The sequence below is a fragment of the Nesoenas mayeri genome (genome assembly GCF_963082525.1).
Source record: "Nesoenas mayeri genome assembly, chromosome: 2".
NCBI lineage: Eukaryota > Metazoa > Chordata > Aves > Columbiformes > Columbidae > Nesoenas > Nesoenas mayeri.
Genome location: NC_137543.1, coordinates 90,716,271 through 90,737,878, shown reverse-complemented (window position 1 = coordinate 90,737,878; position 21,608 = coordinate 90,716,271). Strand labels below are relative to the sequence as shown.

Genomic DNA, 21,608 nt, shown 5'->3' with positions numbered 1-21,608 from the left:
GTGCCCTGGTGACAAATGATACAGAGAAGGCAGCATTACTGAATGCCTTCTTCACTTCGGTCTTTACTGCTAAGACTGGCCCTCAGGAATCCCAGACCCTGGAGCTAAGAAAGAAAGTCCAGGGAACGGAAGACTTTCCCTTAGTTGAGGAGGAACAGGTTAGAGATCGTTTAGGCAAACTGGACATCCACAAATCCATGGGCCCCAATGGGATGCACCCACATGTGCTGAGAAAGCTGGCAGATGTTATTGCTAAGCTGCTCTCCATCATCTTTAAAAGGTTGTGGAGAACAGAAGAGGTGCCTGAGGACTGGAAGAAAGCCAACATCCCTCCAGGCTTTAAAAGGGTCAAGAATCACAGAATCATAACCCAGAAAACTACAGGCCAGTCAGCCTCACCTCCACCCCTTGAAAGGTGATGGAACAACTCATTCTGAACATCATCTCCAAGCACGTGGAGGAAAAGAAGGTTATGAGGAGTAGTCAGCATGGGTTCACCAAGGGGAAATCATCTTTGACAAACGTGATGGCCTTCTATGATGGTATGACTGACCAGGTAGACAAGGGGAGAGCAGTGGATGTTGTCTACCTTGACTTCAGCAAGGCTTTTGACACTCTCACAACATCCTCATAGGTAAACTCAGGAAGTGTGGGTTGGATGAATGCACAGTGATATGGATTGAAAACTGGCTGGATGGCAGAGCTCAGAGGGTTGTGAACAATGGTGCAGAATTTAGTTGGAGGTCTGTGGTTAGTGCAGTTCCCTGAGGTCATTGTTAGGTCCAGTCCTGTTCAACCTGTTCATCAGTGACCTGGATGAAGAGACCGAGGGCACCCTCAGCAAGTTTGCTGATGATGCCAAACTGGGAGGAAGGGCTGATGCACCAGAAGGCTGTGCTGCCATCCAGCCACACCTGGACAGGCTGGATGGCTGGACACAGAAGAACCTGGTGAAATTCAACAAGGGCAAGTGCAGGGTGTGACCAGCAGGTTGAGGGAGGTTGTCCTCCCCCTCTACTCTGACATCTTTCTTATGAGGAAAGACTGAGAGAGCTGGGTCTGTTCAGCCTGGAGAAGGATGAGAGGGGATCTTATCAATGCTTACAAATATCTGAAGGGTGGGTGTCAAGAGGATGGGACCAGCCTCTTTTCAGTGGTGCCCAATGATAGGATGAGGGGCAACAGGCATAGACAGAAGCATAGGAGGTTCTGTCTGAATATGAGGAGAAACTTCTGTACTTTGAGGGTGCCAGAGCACTGGAACAGGCTGCCCAGAGGGGTTGTGGAGTCTCCTCTGGACACATTCAAGACCCGCCTGGACATGTTCCTGTGCGATCTGCTCTGGGTTAACCTGCTTTAGCAGGTGGGTTGGACTAGATGATCTCCAGAGGTCCCCTTCCAACCCCAACCATTCTGTGATTCTGTGACAAACAACCAAGCGAACGTGGCCACAGTTTGTTACCTTCCACAAGAAAATGTGAGTAGAGGAACAGATTCCCAACTCTTCCTCAAACACTGTGGAGGAGCTTGCCCCAACGGGCATCTTGTAAGAGTGTGTGTGTCTAGTATTAGCAATAATGTGAACGGCAATCAATCTATTCAGAGGGAGAAAGTGGATGAAAATTCCCCATCACCATGCAGGGCAAAGCAAAATATGTATTAAATACACTCTTGCTCACCAGAACCTTGTCAGATGTATTACCCTTCTCATTTCTTCTCTCACTGTAGTATCACAACAGTGAGTGAGTGTGAGGTTTCGCAGATTATCGGGGGTTTTAACTGTAAAACAAATAGATCAGGTAGTTGTTGTGTGTTTGGTTTTGTTTCTTTGATTTTTAAGTTGCATTTAAACCAAATCCAGCAACTTAGTCCATTGTTTGCATTCACTATTCTCCCTGGCTTGAACAGCTGCTTTGGGGAGTAGCTGGGCAAAACTTTGTTTGTAATCTCCTTGGAAAACAAGTCTGAGGGGGATCTTGTCTACAACCCATCACTGCTCTGGATATTTGGACTGAAGTGTGTAGAAACAGGATATAAAGCCAACTGTTTGCATCTTCACCATCTTTCCATTTCTCTCCATGAAAAAAACAGTTGAAACTGCTTAAGTAAATTGCTGTTTTTCAGAGTCTTACACACTTCATTGATTTCAGATGAATAGAGCACCAGAGGTATCTGTTTGTTTCTGTTTTGCAAAGTACTAATTGCAACAGCCAAGGTTAAAAGATTTAGACAACTTCCTTCCTTCCTCCTGCAGTCAACAGTATTTAAGAAAGAAAAAAAATAGTGATTCATCTTAAAGACGCAAACCAATTTCAAAATACTTGTGACAAATCCTTGTTTAGATTTTATTTAATGAAACTCTAGATATTTTAATTACGTCATTTTTTAATTCAGAAAATCTAGCAGAAAGAATGAGTTAAGACTGCTCTTCAGTAGTGAAAAAAATACATTAAAGAAGCAGCTGGAATTTGCAACCAGATATTGTATATAATATGAAGATCAGACTTTTCTTTCCAAACAGAATCAAATTTCTCCAGTCCCAGGAAATATTTGATATCCTTCCCTGCTCCAAGCTATTACAACAGGTTGCCTCAAGGCTTTGCTTTCCTCTTGCCTACAGCCCGTAACTCTCTTCAAGCATGCAGAAACTGAATTGCTGTAAAACCGCATTACCCTGTCACGGGTTTGAAATCCTTGGGAGAATAATGATAGCTTTACAGGGCCTGTGTCGTTTACATTATTTAAAGTTTAAAATGTCTTTTTTTTTTTTTTAATAATAATATACATAAACCCCATACCCAGTTACAAAATATATATCCCATAATTTCATATATATATATATATATATATGTCTCCCATAATTCTGTATGTCACAGCACAGACTACTGGACTGCTAAGTCTTTGTTGGGTTTTTTTATGTAGTTCAGTATCTTCAGCGAGTTCTCTAAAATACACATACTCTATAATAGGACAGGCAATGTTTATGAGTAAGGGTGGGTTAAAATTAATTGCCTGATATATGAGCCAAATATCTGAACAGTGATGTGAATCCTTCAGTGCTCCACTGAGCTGCAGTTAACTACACTCCTCCCAAAATCCCTAAAATACTGACTTAACTCTGAATACGCAACCATGAATCTTGACTCTCTTGACCCTTCCCCAACATATTTTATCTTCATTTCTTTATTTATTTTCCTATCCATTTATATCTCTAGCAAAAAGCAAAAATTGTATTAGCATAGAGAAGCTCACCAAGAAAAACAAAACAAAACCAAACCAACAACCCAACTCCACAGGCTGCTTTGAGTATAGCTGAATTCTCTCTCTGGATCTGAGAGCTTATTGATCTGAGGCTTGAACTTTTCACCCCTTTAGCAGAACAGGCTTTCTGATCATCCCAGTGTGATGCTCGTCTGCACACAGAGGTTTCTGCTTGTGGGTATGATAATAACTGACATTAATCATGTAATGCTTTTCCCATTAATGTTCGCATACTTTAAATTAGGCAGGTACTGTGATTACGTAGCCTTTTTTTCTTCATAATAACCCACTTAATCCAATTTATGCAGGCCAATTTATAAGTGCAGAATTCAGCCCTTCTCCACAAACGTTAATGAGCCAGTGACCTTGTGACGTGTAGCTTCATCTCAGTCTCACGAGTTGGAGGATACAAGCCACTGAGTTCAGAGCAGGAGCGTCTGGATGTCACTTCAGTGAACAAGCACTCGGAAAAGACATGCCCTGAAACAAGTGGGTCTGGATCAGTGTAACAAGGCTAAAGCGCTGAACTAGTAACTCCTCAGTATCATCCCTCCTTCCATCGGGTAAGCATGGTTCTGTAGCGCAGACCTTAAAACGACCAGCCTTTTCATGCTGATGGCTATTTATATAGAAATATATATACATATATATATATATATATATATATATATGTATATATTTATGTCAGCAACATCAGGCAGACTCAAACACAGAGGACCAGAAAAGCTCAGTCCATGCTAGAAGCGGATCCTGGGCATATCCACTGTTGAAGCGGGAGCCATAACATAAATTCATCAGACTGGAAATACAGATCTAGAAAACCTAAGTGCTACCTGCTTACCTCAGCCAGTCAATAACTGATCGGGTAGTGAACAACAGTGCTCGAGTTACAATATCAAATCACCAAGATATGTAGCTGTTGAACAAGAAAATCATAGGAATTTTATGGTTCATATCTGTGTAACCCTGCAGCTGTTGAAAAAAGGATGCATAACCTATACCTTTCTATACTAAATAAGCATCCTATAGCAATCTATACTGAACAAACTTTTCATCTTTACCTAAGGGAGAGGGATAACCAAACTTGGCTACCCCTCAGTGTGATCATCAATGTCACATATAGAAACAGCAGGTCAAGATCTCCCTAGGGGAAGCCTGAGATCTCTGGAACTACTGCTGTCAAACTGGCGTCAAAACCAAGCATCAGCTTTGCCAGCTTGGTGGACATCTGTGAACAGACTTCAGTGGCATTTTAAGTAAGGTTACATACAGATTTGCACAGTGTGCCGAAACAGCAAATACCAAGAAAATTGCCCATTTTAAACTAAAACATGAGCCACAAAGTCAGGGGACCAGGAAGAGAAAAACTGCAGGAAGGTGGAAAGAGACCGTTTTTGTACATGCTTTATATAAAATACACAATGTACAGAACAAGCAGTGAGAGGACACATCAGAGGCAGGGCCTAATCCCACAGTCTTTATGCATTGTGCTTGCTAACCTGAGCATTCCTATTTGGAGTGCAAGCAGATGCAAGATCTTTGTGATCTTGTAAAACTGCAGCTATTCCAAGTATGCTCAGAGGTCTAACAGACCACAAATTTTCCATAGGCATTCACATACTCGGTGTATTTCTGTGGGGCCCTGACGAAATCAGATCATATTTTGGTAGTGGCCTGTCACACAGAGTTCACACACCCATGCAGCTCATGGGGTTTACATATTTCTCTCATTTGCTGCGGAGTAGAAGGAAGCTCACTATTTTGTCCCAAAACTGGATTCTTCACCTGGTGTGGAAAGAGCCGAATAACGCAGAGTTGAGATATTTGTTTATTTCATGTCTGTGCAGAGACAGGTGCTAAGCCAACACACTTTGGCTATCACAGGGTTTACATTTATACATTCCGAGCAACAGTTATCAGTACTTTTACAATTTTGCTTAGACTTCCTCGTTCCCATTGGTTCTTGCGATGCCTCATCTCTACTTAAAATTACAGCATCCTCTCTTTTCACCATGAATGTTCTGTGAGGAAGGGGCTTTTTGTGATAGGGAGCTTTGCCTACCTGAGGGCAGGTTTTTCACTATGTCTATTAGGATAGTTCACTCACAGTTCAAGTGATTCTCACTCCAGCTTTATCAGCAGCCTTCTTCCCTTCATGCTTATCTTGGTATTTCCTTGCTTGGCTTATTTATGGTGTCATCCTGTTCCTCCTGTCAGGGCCATGTCTTGTTAACCATTTTACAAAGGTTGATTAATGTCCTTTGCCTTTGTCTCTCATATACCTCCAACAACTGCTCAACATCTTGAAGGCTGCTCAGTGCCATCAGCCACCCCAGAACACACTTTTACCCAGCTGGACAGGGCACTGGGCTATCTTGACTAGATTGTGCTTCTGCCAAGAAGGGCTGGACCAGAGGATCCTTGTGGTCCCTCCCAACCCGCTGTTCTATGACTCTGTGGCTCATGAAGCACGCACAGACTTTCACTGCCGCGAAGGGCAGCTGCTGCGCCAAAGCCTGTGCGGGTGTCGCTGCCGGGCTCATGCAGCGGTTGTTCGGGGCCCGTAGGGACCAGGACCACCGAGCTCCCACATGCATTGAGAGAGGAGGCGGTTGAACCGGGTAACGGCCACAGCCCGTCAACGGGCGTGCGCTCCGCGCATGCGCACACCTCTCACCGAGCCACACCGGAAGCAGCTATTCCTGCCGAAGCGGGCGGAAGTGACCTAATCGCACAGCTTCTTTCTCGCTCCTCCTTCTTCTCTGTGGCGGTTCCGTTCAGCTGCCGCCGCTGGGGCGGCGGGTGGCGGGGTTGGGGGGCCGCTTCCCTCCCCGTTGGCGGCGCTCCCCGCGGCGCGCGGGCCCGGCGGAGGATGTCGGTGCCGTCGCTGCAGCGGCTCCGCCAGGTGCCGCGGCACCTCCTGGTCTGCGAGAAGGGCCACGCGCGGGACGCGCGCTCGCGGCACGCGGCGCACGTGCGGGACCACGCCTACAACTGCCGCGTGAGTGCACCCGCTCGGCGCCAGCTGGACGGGGCGTTAACGGGCGTTGCCGTTGGCGGTCGCGAGGAGGGGTCTCCTGTGCTGGCGGTCGCTGCCGGTGGCTCAGCGGGGAGAGGGACCTGGGAGTTCTGGTACACAGCAGGCTGAGTGTGAGCCGGCAATGGGGACCTGAGGCCGAGAAGGCCAGTGGTATCCTGGGCTGCTTTAAGAAAAGTGTGACCAGCAGGTCAAGGGACGTTGTCCTCCCCCTCTACTCTTCCCTGGTGAGGCCGTATCTGGAGCACTGTGTCCAGTTCTGGGCTTCCCAGTTGAAGAAGGACAAGGAATTACTGGACATAGTCCAGCTACAAAGTAGGCTACAAAGGTGGCAAGGGGTCTGGAGCATCTTTCTTATGAGGAGAGACTGAGAGAGCTGTTCAGCATGGAGAAGAGAAGGCTGAGAGGGGACCTTATTTGTGCCTATGAATATCTTGAGAGGATGAGACCAGCCTCTTTTCAGTGGTTCCCAATGATAGGATCAGGGGCAGTGAGTACCAACTGAAGCACAGGAGGTTCTATCTAAACATGAGGAGAAACTTCTTTACTTTGAGGGTGCCAGGGCACTGGAACAGGCTGCCCAGAGAGGTTGTGGAGTCTCCTTCTCTGGAGACATTGAAGACCCGCCTGGACACGTTCCTGTGTGATCTGCTCTGGGTGAACCTGCTTTAGGAGGTGGTTTGGACTCCAGAGGTCCCTTCCAACCCCAACCATTCTGTGATTCCGTGGGAGGTGGGTGTTCAGGGGTATCTGCCCCTCCCCAATGAGATCAAAGCATCCCCTCACTGTGGATGGGAGGATGTTGGTGTTTCTGCCTGTCATCTTTTAGAGGGGCACTTTGCTGGTGCTCCATCTTGTGCCAGGCTGTTTTCTGGAGGGTTCCTTTGTTCTTGTCAATGGTGGCCTGCATGCCCCTTTTGACAAGGTGGGGGGGGGGAAGAAAAAGAAAAATTAGCCCCTGTTGGCATGATGTTCCTGCACAGCGTGCAGCACCTCAAAGAGTGGAAGACTGTGTGGACACAAACTAGAAGAGGGGTGACCCAGTGGAAGAGGTGACAATGTCTTGTTGGTGCTACCTGGCAAGTAATACAGGGAGCAGCACCCACAAATTCCTGGTTCAAGTAGTGAGATGGTGAGGGAGGTTTCAGCCAAAGCCTGACTGCAGATATACCCTGAAAGTCCTCTTTTTCACGTTATCCCTCCTTCTGCCAGAGTGTTGCTATGGAAGTTCATAAGCTGAGGCAGTCAGTTCCCTAACAGTATCATGTTGTGCCATCATCAGCAAGTGCTTCATTATTGCAAAGGCCAGTTTTTGCCAACTCGCTCTCCTTTCTTTGCTTGTTGCAAGTGTCAGTCAAACCCTCTTGCTGTTTACTTCATAATTTTTTTAGCAGCTAACTAGAAAGTTTTCTGTAATACTTCTGTGACAGGTAGCCCATCTGTCAGTTGTTACTTTTCTTGTGTGTGCAAAGGGAGGTAGGTACCTATTCTCTGTGAGCTCCTCTGTTTCAGAAAAAGGGGTTTTTTGAGGGGTGGCGTGGGAAGGAGCAGGGAGATGAACCTTTATGCTGCTTCTGCATGGATATTTGGGAGTGTGGTACTTGCCCATGTAATAACCACATTTGCCCTGGTCTCCCAGACTTAAGAGTTCTTTTGATCTCTGAAACACGCACAGGAAAGGTTTTAAACAAAAGGGAAATTAAAGGTAGGCAATTGGACCAAAAGACTAAATACTGAGTTTAGTAGAAAAAATAAGTGCTCATCCCTTCTGAAAATTAGTTTCCTACCTTAAATTAGAAACATGCTACAGAAGTTGTAGCCTTGTTGTAGCCTTAATGTATGCCTTATGACTTTTTTGAAAATTATAAACCCATCTTCAAGTTTTGTTCTGACGGTCTATTTACTCTCCTGATCTCCAAAAGTATTCTGCAGAGGACAATGCATTGATTCAAAAACTAGTTTAAATTCTGCTTTGCTCTTCATATTTCCATTGAGATTACATAAATGCTTGCCTACATTTTTAGTTCTGTCTGTTTCCTGCAGCAAGGGCTGAAGGCAACGTCCCAGTGTGATATCAAGCTAAATTTATAATGATGTGAAGCAAGATCTTAAGTTAACTTTTGCTGTGTAAAATCATGCCTTTATGTCACACTTCAGATGCTATCGTATAGCTTGTGAAATACAAAAAACCCACGACCATGTAATGTATTTAGTTTACCTAGAGACTTTTTGCAAATTCATACATTTTGAAGACAACAGCACAATATTATTTTTTCTTAATCTCATTTTGGTATAGTATGCTAATGTCTTTCAATCTTGTTTTTCTTCCAGAACAGATTTTGACATGTGATTTACATTACAAATATGTTCCTAATAGGTGTCTTTTTTGATCCCTGAATGTGGCATGCTACCCGAAGTACTGAAAAGTACTATTGCGGATGTTGGAGAGTACTACTTGGTGAGGAATTTATCAGTTCATGAATTGGTCGCTCACGAATTCATTGATGCTTTTGTGAAGAAAGGTAAGGAGGAAATTGGAACATGACAGGTGCAGTAATAGTTTATTTATTTTATAACACAGCAAAATCCATGTATTATTTATTCTGAGAAGTATTTTAAAGGAAATGAAGGGAAGGAAAAGTATTAAGAAAATTCTATATGAATGCCTTTATCTTCTTTTTCCTACTTTGTGGTGTGTCAGCATTTGTTTATACCCGCTGGGTCCAAAACGTCTGTGATGGTTCCATCTTCATTTCTCCCTATGCCATCTTAATTCTGCAAGCCAGCTATCAAAAGTGTTTCCATTTATCCTCACACATGTTTCTTCTACACCTCATCTTTATGCAGATTTGCAAAAATCAGCTCACTTCCCCCTTTCTCATTCCTTTGTATTTCAGCACAGAGCTGTGTTCCACAGCAGGCAAGAGAAAAAGAGAAAAACATAGGCCTGCTTTTTTTTTTTTTTGGTTTTCTTTTTTTGCTAATGGAGCTGCAGCGGCTCATCCTTACACAGTACAAGCAAAGAGGATGTGAAGAAAGATGTAGCCTCTGCCCAGCCAGCCTGCTGTTGTGATACTCAGAGAATGCCCTTTTCATGTAGTAGGGCCCACTTGTTTGGCTTATGGTAACTACTGTACCCTTCAGAGGACTGTCAGGGAGAACAAAAAAAGATTTAAAGGGAAAAGAGAAGAGAGAACACATAGATGAAACAGGAGAATAAGAGATCCATTACTTGCTAAATGTGGGGCTCTTATTTTCTTTAGTTTTATTAATGTTTTTTATGCCAGTACCTTTATGGAAACAGTACGACATTTGTACACAGAGTTTACAGGATCTGACACTTATATTTTAAAAACCAAAATTGTTTGTGGCAGATAATGCTACAATATATATTTAGTAATGTGAGCATCTTCCACTTTATGTAAGCTGGTAATAGAAATGTGTCTGGAAAAAAATAGGGATTTCCATTTGCTGTGTGAGGAAGGTTGCAAGTAGAAAGTGTTTTCATATTGGAGCATGTTGTTAATGTTATATGTTTAAATTTAAAATAATGCCAATCCAAGATTTACACAAATATTAAGGAAATGTTATTTTGCTTGAGAAGATGGAAGAAACTAAGTTCATGAAAACACGAGGGTATTTGGCATGTTCAATTGTCTTGAAGTGAATCTCTCATCATTGTTGTGTCTGTAGAGACTGTAATCTCATGGTTTTCTGCTTTCCTATTAAAGGTTCATGCTATGCACTTACCTATAACACAAAAATTGATCAAGATAATACTGCAGCTCTGCTACCAACTGGTATGTTTTTTTGGTTTTAGTAATACCTACATATTAAGGTCTGGTTTTTTTGTTTTCATTTGGAATTATGTAAACTGGAAAATTTAAGGGTTACTGTACTTGTCCACTTTATTAGAAATACGTTTGAATTAGAAAAATATTAATTCTAACTTAATTTTTTTCATTCATGCTGTTAAATTATTTATTTCATCTAAAAGAAATGCAAAAAAAAATCAGCTTAGCTTATGTGTTGTATCAGATTGTCAGTGCTTCAATTGTAATTGTAGCTGCTAGAGAACATTATTTTTGTGAAAACATCGCATTCCAACTTCTTGTTTCCTACTGGCATTAAAGACAGGATTTGTACCAAAACAGGAAATTATCAGCACTGCTTAGGAACCCTTTTAAAATATTCGGTGTGTATTCTTTGAGAAATGTGTAACATGTTAAAATACTTTAAGTTCCATCACAGTTTTGTGGCAAAAGGTTGCATTTCAGGTGGGATTTTATAAGCAGACAAAATAATGAAGCTTTTTCAGGCTTCAAATATGTCTTCCTATTTCTGTTTAACAGTATATCAGCTCTAGTAGAAACACAAATTGGTCTATCAGCCCTCTAGCCTAATACACTGTAATATGACAGGTGCACATCAGGGCATAAGTGAGTTCAGATTATTCAGAGGAGCGATTCTTTTATGTGCGTTGTTAGCACAGTTCTAGAAAAATGGATACTTGACAGTGTCTGAGTTTGTATGATACAGTTGTTACAAGCTATGCACAATTAATGCAGAGACAGCATTACAGTTCCTGGTGATGACACCGTTTGAAATCTTCAGCAACAGCCTTATTTGTTTGTATTCTATATTGTACTGTTACTTGTACAGTAGAACCAAAAAGACTCAAGTAGAGACCTGTTGTGTGAAATTCTGTAGCAAGTGGCAGCTGCAAGATTTGGTTTATGAACATGGAAGTAGAGTTTTTCCAGTGCTTATCTCCTCATTGCTAATAAGCATAGTTTACTCAATGTGAGTAGTCCCACTGGCATTGGAGGGGCTGCTTTTGTATGTTTAGCTGAGCAGCCAATGCATAACTGTTTACTAAATCAGGCCCTAGTGTAATACAGTGTTCAGCCAATGGCACAGCAGATGCTAGGGGACAAGTGCAGGAAAGATTGAGGCAATGAAGTGAAGCAGCACAGTAAAAAAGCTATGACTATCTCAGGAATAATATTACACTTTTCTCATTGTAGCTCATAAGACCTCTTTGATAAAAAAGAATAATTGAATTATAACATTTTTAAGGGTTAATCTGGTAATCCATTTAACTGGAAATAAGGAGTCTGAATTACATTAGTAACACCATTGATCCAAAGCTAACATTGTATAAGGTGTGTGGTTCTCAGAAGGCTTCAAAGGGAACTGAGTAGATTATTTGTATTAAAGTTTGTTTTGTTTATAGGAAAACTAATACTGTCAGTGGATAAGGATACTTATGAGGAGCTTGGACTGCAAGGTCGCCCTTCTCAGTATTCTGGCAAAAAAGCAATGAGATATAGTAAGTATTATTTACATTAACAGTACTTATTTTAGATCTGTCTGTGAAGCACCTTGCTAGGATGTTAAACCAGCAATGCTGAAACTTCCTTTTCCTTAAAATTAGTTATTGTCTAGGTCATGTTTTTCTAGTTGCAGATACAAGAACTGCATGAAGAGAAAAAATAATTTTCCCAAATAATAAAGCAGCTATAAGGAAACAAATGTGTGATCTTTTGGATATTCTAGAAGATTTTTAATTTCTGCAGTTTTTATTGTGTTGTTTATACTGGAATGATGTAGGACTCAAGAATTTTTGTATACAGTACACAATATCTATGCCTTCCGATTTAAATCGGAAAATACTACACTAAGGTAGAGCTTAAAATTTGCACACTGTACAAAAAAATCAGTGAAGAGCTTCACCCAAGACTGCTTGCTTGAAAGGGAGAATTGTATTACATTTGACACATTTAAAATGGTGATCTCCATTTACCAAGTACTTGGAAAATGCTGTAATTTTTATAAGCTGCACAGGAGACATAGTGTGACTTCTGTTAATTTTTTTTGGTAAACAATTAAACCCATGAAGACTATGCCATCTCTAAAATATTAGAACTTGTAGTAGTTGATAGGTAATTACATGAGAACTTTAAAAGGGGAAACTTGCTATCTATGATAAGAATTTTGGCACAATGGGATGTCATTTTACCCTTCAGTTTGTCATGTAAAATGTATCATGAAAATTCCATCTGAAAAATAAATGTAACTTTTACCCTGGGACCAATTAATCTAGAAAAAAACAGTTGAAAAAGTGTTGTTGCTGTATACATAGCCTTTGATGTTAGAAATTCTACCTTTTTTAGTGCTAATAGCTTGCCTAATTACCAAGATATTTTTAAGGTGCTGTTTTGGGACTTCTGTCAGTGCCATTACAAAAGTAATCTGTCCCTCCAGTCAGTAGAAGGCAGTTCCAGATTATATCAAGATAGGACAGGAGGAGGTAAATATTTCTTTACATAATGGAGAGTCATATTTGCCTAATCAAATACTTTGTAAAGATACTGTATATGTGAAAAGGAAGTTTAATGTTATTTGTTTTCTTTATGTTCTTTTAGATCTTAATGAATTTAGTATTAAAATTTATTTTGAGTAACAATTGCTTTTGAACATTTTTACAGTTGTAACTATCGACTTGACTGATTCCACCTTTCACCCTGATAGCAAGAAACATAACAGAGTGCTTTGGGCCTTGAAAGAAAAGAAACCGTTAGAATTTGACTTCTTACTGGCTTGGTATAATACAGGTAATAAGAATTAAATATAAAACTAGAATGTAACTGACAGGATGTCCAAATATTTTTAGTTTACTGTTCTTTTCTAGTGATTGTCCAAATGCATTTTTAGTGGAGGGAAGAGTTAGAGTAAAATATCTTTGAGTGGGATATTTGTTTGTTTTGTTTATTCATTTGGAGGGGGGGTGGTGTGTGTGTTATTTCCTACACAGCAGAACATTTCAGTTCAGCAACAGAACAGTGATTCATAGGAGATGTATTAGTTACTTAATTTCCTTGTCTCTGTGTTGGTTTTCTGGCATAACTTTGCCTATTTGATAATGCTATCTCTCCTTCATAAATTTGTGACATACATAACCATTATTAATACTTTTTTTTGAGTTTTTAATTAATACATGTAATTTACATGTTTGGTGTAATACTTGAGTGGACAACTTTTATCAGTAATAATAGGATGTAGACAGTCTCCGTATTTCCATCACTTGCTGTGTACATGGATACACACGCAGTCTGCTATTTTATCGTTTTATTCTCAAGCACCTGTTTGAGATTGGAGCAGAGCAAGAGGTTATTGTTATAAGAAACTGTATTGTCTCAAATTACCTTTCTTTTACTATTCATTTGTCTACTGTTTACTAAATATATTAATTTTTCTGGGATTTAAGTATTAAGTATTAAGTATTTTAAGTTCTTCTTATGAGAGTAATTTTCCAAAGTTCTCAGTTGTTTGTATTACCTTGGTACAGGCTGTATCTAGGGACACGTAGCATTTGCATAGAGCTGACAAAAACTGCAGGAGTCTACTAAAAAATATGTACACATAGCTGGGTAGCTTTTAGTGTGTTTTTTTTCCTGGCTCTTAGTCTGAGAGGGAGTTACTGATCTGACAAATCAACGCTGCTTACAAGCTCACTTAGCAGTGTCCCATGTTTCATTTTAGTCCTTCACGTTTCCCCTCCCCCTTTTTAAATACTAATCATATGACAAGGATCCTTCCTTTTTTGTCATACAAAAGCTGTTTAAAGGCTTGCAATTCCCATCCTTGTAGTCTTCAGGATAGAGTTTCAGTGAAGACTGTTGCTACCATAAATGGTGACATAAATCCAACTAAGGTCTTGGATCTTCAGACTCAGCTTGCTTGGATTTATTGACCCTGGACAAGGAGCAAAATGCCTCTAGGGTTGGTATATTTCTTGTGTTTGTTGCTATCAGTGTAGAAGCATTCAGGAAGAATAGCATTGCTTTTCCTCACTTTCTTACATCGGAAAACTGGGTCAGGTCAGTAATTTCCTGAATATGGAGTTAAATCTGAATGCCTTTCTGTCCAGGAATCTTATGCTCATAACACACCAAAGACTTAATTATTTAGTACTGACAAAAATAAAACTTTTATAGATTTTTATTAATAGACATGAGGCATCATGTAGGTTCTGCTGGAAGGGGAAAAGAAGGATGTATTTTGTTGAGAGAATCCATGTCCTCTGTTAACATTCTGCTTTGAGCCTTCCTGCTGATAACTGGCATTTCTTGCTATGGCCAGCACTACTATAGACCTATAAACATTCATGACACTCTCCAAAAGCACCATTTTTTGTTTTGATACTCGTTTTTCTCACTTAGTGGTTCTGGCACCAAGAAGAATAGAAAAAGGCAATATGGAGTGTCTCATGTCTTTAATGACAGTGGCAAAACAATATCTTCTCTTTTCTATTTCTGTAATTTCTATGGCAATTTTAAATGTTTATTGGCTGAAATTCACTGGCCTCCAAAAACCTTTGACAGTGTGCCTGGTTGCTGTTGACATGGAAAGCCATGCTGTAGCTAGTGGAATTATTCTCTTGCAGTTCTCTATTGACTTTAGTCTTTGAGATATCTTGAAGTTAGGACTATACTTGAGGCTCCCATATGAAATGGATATTTAAAATGTATAATTTTTTATATTTGACCAGGGATTCTAGGGCAATATTCCCCATTCTTTGAACCTGTTAGTCTAACAGATGGCAATAGGAAGTACAGACTGAAGGAAGATCATCTGTTTTAGCATACTTCAGACTTAAGTATATCTATATAAAAATACTAAATTAACAAGAATTCGGTGACTGCCTGTCATTGTCCTTAAGTACTTGGACAGCCTTCTTTGAAGGATGACTAAAAAAGATCAGGTTAGCCCTCCTTTTTCTACTTCCCCATGTGATTTTCCTTGACGAGGTAAATATGGCTGATGGCATTTAGGCAGACTATAATTTTTGATAGCAAGTCTTGGATATTGTATTCTGCAGTGAACTCTATTTTGAATTTGTTCTGTTCATGCATGCCTTTCTTGTGGTATTTAAGTGCTATTCTGGACTAAGGTTTCTCACAAATAAGGTATTATTTCTTGGTCACCATTGTTACTTCTTGAAAATGGAATACATTATCTGGAATTTCAAATTTAGGAGAATTTATTTCATGTCAATTGTCTTCCTGCTTCAAAAAGGAGGTTGGTTAGTATCTCTTAATTTACAATATATTTGCTTAGGTGAGGTTTTTAGTATAGGTTAGGTTTTCAGAATTTTCGCTGCTCTTTTGGATCACTTACTAGAGTTGAAGAAACATGTCTTTTCCTGTGAGTCCATTAAGGTACATCTAACTGTTACAGCCATACTGCATTTGAAGACTTAGCACTGTTTTGGTTTTTATTCTGATCCCAGTAAAGTGAGATTTGTGATATAGTTTGATTTCTCTACACTCCCCCCTTCTTTCTCTCTTCCTTGTCCCCCGGACTATCCTAGAATTCCTCTTGACATCATTGATAAATCTGTTCTCAAACCTGTAGTCACCTGCTCACTTTTCCAGTATTCAAAGAAAATGGTGTTTTGGGGTGGTAGACACTTCAGCCAGGTGCATAGGAAGGTCTCTAGTCTTGATGAATGATACTGGGGCTTTTTGAGCTAGTATCACCTTCCAAATATACCTTATGTGAAGATGATTTCTCAGTTGTCACCACTTACTGCAGGGCAACAGTAAACCATGACAAATGCTCTCTGTTAACCCCACGCCCTCCCCACTAAGGAAAGGGGATAGAAGGAAAAAGGAGAGAGACTTGCAAGTTTGAAAAAAGTTTAAAATGCTTTACTAATGCTAGTAATTAATAAAGAAAATAATACAAAATATGCAAAACCAATCTCGAATTTCCTGGGGCAGCACAGCTGTGGCTGCAGTGAGTTGGTGCTGCTCCAATGGCTGCAGGGCAGGCACCCAGAAGTCCTGGCCTGGACTCCGCAGTAAACCAGAACTGGATTCAGGGATGCAGGGTCTGGAACCAGGCCTTGGATCGGAAGCATGACAGGCAGGGTCCTCGTCAGATGCCGGCCATGGTTGAAGAGAGCGAGACTCTCGTGATCTGCCACTTTTATAGGGTGTATGATGTGTATGGAATGGAATACTTGGTCAATTTTAGTCACCTGTTCTGTTCGCCCCTGCTTGCAAGTATGCCCCTCTCACTTATGGGACATGCAAAATTTGTCAGTAACCTTGGCTACCATAGCAGTAAGTCTAAACCTGGGTCTCTTCTGCGTACCATTGCTACTGTTATTAGTTCCAGAGTGAAGAGTGTCTGAAAAAACATGCAGCCAAATTCAGAAAAGTGCAGTTACTTAGAAGAACTTAGCTGAAAGAAAAATTCACTAAAAGAGAAACTGGTTTTGTTTTTAACAAAACATCAGTTTACTGTAAATCAAGAATTTTTCTCAATAAACTTATGGCTCCTAAGTTAAGTTTGCCATCACACCTAGTAAATCTAGTATGCGGTCTTTAGTGATGGGATCAGATCTCTCGGAAGGATTCTTGCACGTTCATATCTTCAGATGAGAGGACTAAGAGGTCCCCTAACCTGACATGCTGGATAGGAGACTGAGTGCTTTTTAGACCAATGAAAAGGGAAACATTCTGCATTTGTGAAGGCATGTTCTGGGAGAATTCAAATGACACTGTAGCTTTTTGCAAAGCTATTGAGTTGTTCATGATTCTAGAAGCCATGTTGTCTCTAGGAGGCAGTTCTTTGAACTAGGGATGCTGGGATCCCTGTAGACACTCAGTGGTTTTGGAGAGAACATTGTCTGAATTTCTTTGAGCTTAGTTTCCTTTACCTGGTCTTGGAGATGTACATCTACCACATGTATTCTCCCTCTCATAGTGCAGTACCTAAGGAATTTCCAGAGATGACCTAACAATATAAGGCCTACAGCAGTGAGTATCTGTGCATGAGCATAGAGGGAATGTACATATGTGCACCAGTAAGGCAAAATGTTCTCTGGCCTCATGAGTATAGGTATACATACACCGTGGGTGCATTTGCAGACCAATTTGTCTTGGAAAGGAGTTAACATTCTTTAATTACATTCTGAATTCCTCTTTCTAATGGGTTCATTTTATCACTTGCACAGTTAATTCTGCTTGAATTTTCAATTGACAAATTTATACTTGCTAGTTAAATGGTAATTTTACTGAGCCATACTGAGTTGCTGGATCTTGGATTGTTTTATTTTGAAGAAGATAATGAAGCTGAAGATTCTATGACTTTTGCCAAAGTAAACAGCATATAAACAGTTTACGTGCTGCCTTTTCTTGTATATACGTACAAAGGTTTCATGTATTCAGTACTCCTTTTGTTTGGTAGTTTTGTAACAACTCTTTGTGGTGGTGTGTTGTTAAGGTGCAGAGGGATCAACATTGATGTCATACTTCTCAAAAAAACAAATACAGGCCCTGAAGCCAAAAATAACATTCAGCACATTAAGGGACTTGCAGTGTCCAGTGTTACAAAGTAATGAACTACAAGGAAAGCCAGAAGAGTCCTGCAGTACAGAGGAACTGTTTGACTGGCTAGGTGCTGTCTGGAATCAAGTTAGCTTGTAAGTATTTTAATTTGTTTGATCTTTAAATACATTTTAAGAAAGGAAAGCCACAATTTATTTTAAGGAAGAGCTAAAAAAGATTAAGAAAGATGCATTACTGTAAGTGGGAAGTCTGTTACTCAAGTGTTAGTTGTAAGTCTTGAATAACTTCTCTGTGTTTTTGTGGGTACCCATGTGTAGTGGTGCTGTGTTTTTTATTTATGACTAAAACAGTGTTGATAACAGAGGAGCGTTTTAGCTATTGCTGAACAGTGCTTACACAGTGTCAAGGCATTTCCTGTGCTACCGTGCCAGTCAGTAGGCTGGGAGGGCACACAGCCACAACAGCAGACCCCAACTGACCAGAGGGGTATACCACACCACATGGTAGCATGCTCAGCAATAAAATTGGGGGGAAAAAGGAATGGAAGGAATGTTTGGAGTTGCAGCGTTTGTCTTCCCAAGTCACAGCTACATATGATGAAGCCCTTCTTTCCAGGAGATAGCTAAACATCTTCCTGCTGATGGGAAGTAGTAAATGAATTCCTTAATTTGCTTTCCTTTCACATGCAACTTTTGCTTTACCTATTAAATCATCTTTATCTCAATCCACATGTTTTCTCACTTTCACCCTTTCAATTCTCTCCTCCATCCCACTAGTGGGGAGTGAATGAGTGGCTGTGTGGTGTTCAGGTGTTTACCAGGATTAATCCACAGCACCATGACATCTTGTGTGTTAATTGGCCATTACAGAATCACAGAATGGTTGGGGTTGGAAGGGACCTCTGGAAATCATCTAGTCCAACCCACCTGCTAAAGCAGCTTCACCCAGAGCAGATCGCACAGGAACGTGTCCAGACTCCACAACCCGTCTGGGCAGCCTGTTCCAGTGCTCTGGCACCCTCAAAGTAAAGAAGTTTCTCTTCAGATTCATATGGAACCTCCTATGCTTCTGTCTGTGCTTGTTTCCCTTCAACCTATCACTGGGCACCACTGAAAGGGGTCTGGTCCCATCCTCTTGACACCCACCCTTCAGATATTCATAAGCATAAGTAAGATCCTCTCTCAGCTGAACAGACCCAGCTCTCTGTCTTTCCTTGTAAGAAAGAAACTCCAGACCCCTCATCATCTTTGTAGCTCTCCACTTGACTCTTTCCAGTAGTTCCTTGTCCTTCTTAAACTGAGGGGCCCAGAACTGGACACAGTACTCCAGATGCGGCCTCATGAGGGCAGAGTAGAGTGGGAGGACAACCTCCCTCGACCTGCTGGTCACGCTCTTCCTAATGCATTGGTTGGTTTGGTATTAATTTAGATTATATACATAGGTACTACTTGTTCAGTACAAGCTTTTATTTTGTTTTGTTTTCAGAGACAACAAATCATCTAGCTTCTTATCAACCTATTGCTGTCCTCAGCCCAACATGATGGTGGAAAAAGCTTTTTTGTGCACAATCACAGGCTTTATAATTCCTGAGAAGATAATTCAGTTATTGGAGCAGCTGTGGTAAGGGCTGACAGGAGTACATTACTAAAACATTTGTACCCTTAACACTTCTTAATTTTCAGAATCACTTTAAAATACTTCTTTTCAGTAGTGCTGTTGGAGGTAAGTAGTAAAATGTACAAAATAAAGACTTTCTTTAGTTAGGAAATGAACTGGAAGCTTAACATTGGTTTAAAAAAAAACAATAAACAGTTTTGGATACGCCAAGTTTCAAAATCCCTGCCCTATATTCTAGTAATGATTTTGCTTTTTATCTTGATTTCTAAGAAACAGTAGCTCTACTGAGCTCCACATTTTTCTGAATCTCTCTCTCTATGAAAATCGGATGCCCTCAAATATGTCTGATGTAGTATTTTTAAGTATTGATGGAAAATGTGATTGAAAACCCTTTATGATACCAAGAAGAGTATCACAAGGTACTTCAATGTTGTTATGCTATGACAAAACATTAACTTATAGTGAGTTTTTTTAATCAAGTGCTATGACATAGGTCACTGAATAGTCATGACCAGGGTAGCTGTAGTACTAATGCAGAACCAAACTACATGATACTACTGTGTCATGGGTCTGTGTGGTATCTGTCTGTATTATATATTAGTGCTACTGACAGCAAATTCTGGAAGGCCCTTACTCCATGTGTGACACAATTCTTAAAGTGCCTGGTGGCTAAGAATTGTAGCACTGACTCATGACAATATTGTTGTTGCTTTATCTGGAATATGATTGTTCCTCTGAGTAATTTTCAAATCTCATGCAGAAGGCCTCCCTGGGCTAGGGCTGGAACACAAATTTCCTTGGCTTTTATTCTCGACTTTAAATAGCAGTGGCTAGTGTCTGGCTTTGATTATTTGTAATATCACCATTCTGGTGATAAAGGTATTTGTGTCAAGCACAGCCTGACTATGTTTCTTCCTCCTATGTCTATTTTGCCCTGATAGCAACTGTTCTCAGTAAATGTTCTATTTTCTGAAAGACAGGAAATTCAGAACAGGTACTTCACAACTTAGAACTTTTTCTAATTGCTATAGCTGGCCATGTCTAGAAGTACGGTAAGAATAATCAAGAGTGAATCTTATTTCATTTCCTAATGTCTTCTGATATAATATTTTCTTTTAAATTTATTTATTATGTACTAAAGCAGGTTTTTAACTGTTAATTGCAAATTTTCACTCAAGTGCCTGTGTCTTCGATTATTTTTTTTTTTTAACTTTATGTTGTATACTTGAACATGCTGTCTATTCCATTATAATTACCAATTGCCTTGTCTTCTTCCTTGCAGTTGCTATTTTCGTGAACCAAAACTGGCATATTGGCTGACCTTAACTGTGCATGGCTTTGCAGACAGCCCTGTTTCCTGGAGAGAAAGTGAACATGGCTTCCACAAGGGAGGAGAGAATTTGTACAACTTTGTCATTTTTAGAAATCTGGACTACTGGCTTCAGATGGCTGTAGGAACTTACGATGATTGTCCTCCATAAAGCTACAGAAGACTTTTTCTAATAATCCTATGTCACTGTATAAAAACCTAAGAAGACAGTTTTTATAAAGTAATTAGGTAACAGGCTAAGTACTAAGAGGCTGTATATGTTTTTCCATTATTTATTAGCCCTTAAAGGTTGACGTACAATGGAAGAATGGATTTTTGTTTCTTCACTGTCATACAGTGTGTACTGAAAGACTTCACAATACTAGCTTTAAGAAAAAGATACGTTTTTGAGAATGTAAGATCTCAGGAATTGACTGTAGGTGGTTTCCTTTTATCCAGGAGTAATTTTGGAATTTGAAAGCTTGTTTTACAGATTACTAGCTAAAATATTTGGGAGGAAAACTTATTTTGAGATTTAGTGTTTTCTTTCTTTACATTAAAGAGCTGTAAAGCCTTCAATTAATTTTTAAGACATTTCAGCCTACAAGCTGGCAAATAAGAAAAAAAAGGGAAATGTGTTCTCCATAATTTGGTAGCAGGGAGAAGAAAAATGGTGAGGAGAAGGAGGCTGGTGACAGTGGGAGAAGCACCCATTGAACATGGAAAAAATAAAGGTTTACTGACTTGCTTTTTGGATTTCGCAAATGACAGTTATCAGAAATAAGTTAGTCTTTAACAATGATGGAAAAGGCTGCTGCTTGCTTTCTTAATTGATTTCCACACACACTCTCATCCTCACCAACTATCTGCTTTTAAAAGTAGTTTGTTCTTGTTTACACGACAACTCACAGAGCTACAATTTCACTGTCACACTATTGCAGACACATTGCTGGGGAGAGTGCCCTAAAACAAAGCAGTTGAAGTGAAGCAGGTTTTGTTAACAATAATCAGTAACGCTGAG

The 21,608-nt window shown here is 40.3% G+C and overlaps 1 protein-coding gene across 2 annotated transcripts; it reads left to right on the top strand.

Annotated features, from left to right (window-relative positions):
* The first annotated feature begins 6,084 nt into the window (after positions 1–6,084).
* Positions 6,085–20,782, top strand: RPP40 (ribonuclease P/MRP subunit p40). Of its 2 annotated transcripts, XM_080339049.1 has the most exons (8): positions 6,085–6,262; positions 8,676–8,820; positions 10,030–10,098; positions 11,535–11,630; positions 12,790–12,915; positions 17,597–17,795; positions 19,147–19,281; positions 20,561–20,782. In XM_080339049.1, exons 1-8 carry the CDS (start codon positions 6,134–6,136, stop codon positions 20,757–20,759), a joined length of 1,098 nt encoding a protein of 365 aa, XP_080195175.1. In that variant the 5' UTR covers positions 6,085–6,133; the 3' UTR covers positions 20,760–20,782. The 2 variants fall into 2 exon arrangements, with proteins under 2 accessions (XP_080195175.1, XP_080195176.1); XM_080339050.1 differs by lacking the exon at positions 10,030–10,098.
* Positions 20,783–21,608: the final 826 nt, after the last annotated feature.

Excerpts from the sequence above, each read along its gene's own strand:
- RPP40 (XM_080339049.1), top strand. The coding sequence starts at position 6,134 with ATGTCGGTGCCGTCGCTGCAGCGGCTCCGCCAGGTGCCGCGGCACCTC. Across the intron at positions 12,916-17,596 it reads ACTGGCTTGGTATAATACAG|GTGCAGAGGGATCAACATTG; the intron begins GTAATAAGAATT and ends TGTGTTGTTAAG. Across the intron at positions 19,282-20,560 it reads CAGTTATTGGAGCAGCTGTG|TTGCTATTTTCGTGAACCAA; the intron begins GTAAGGGCTGAC and ends TCTTCCTTGCAG.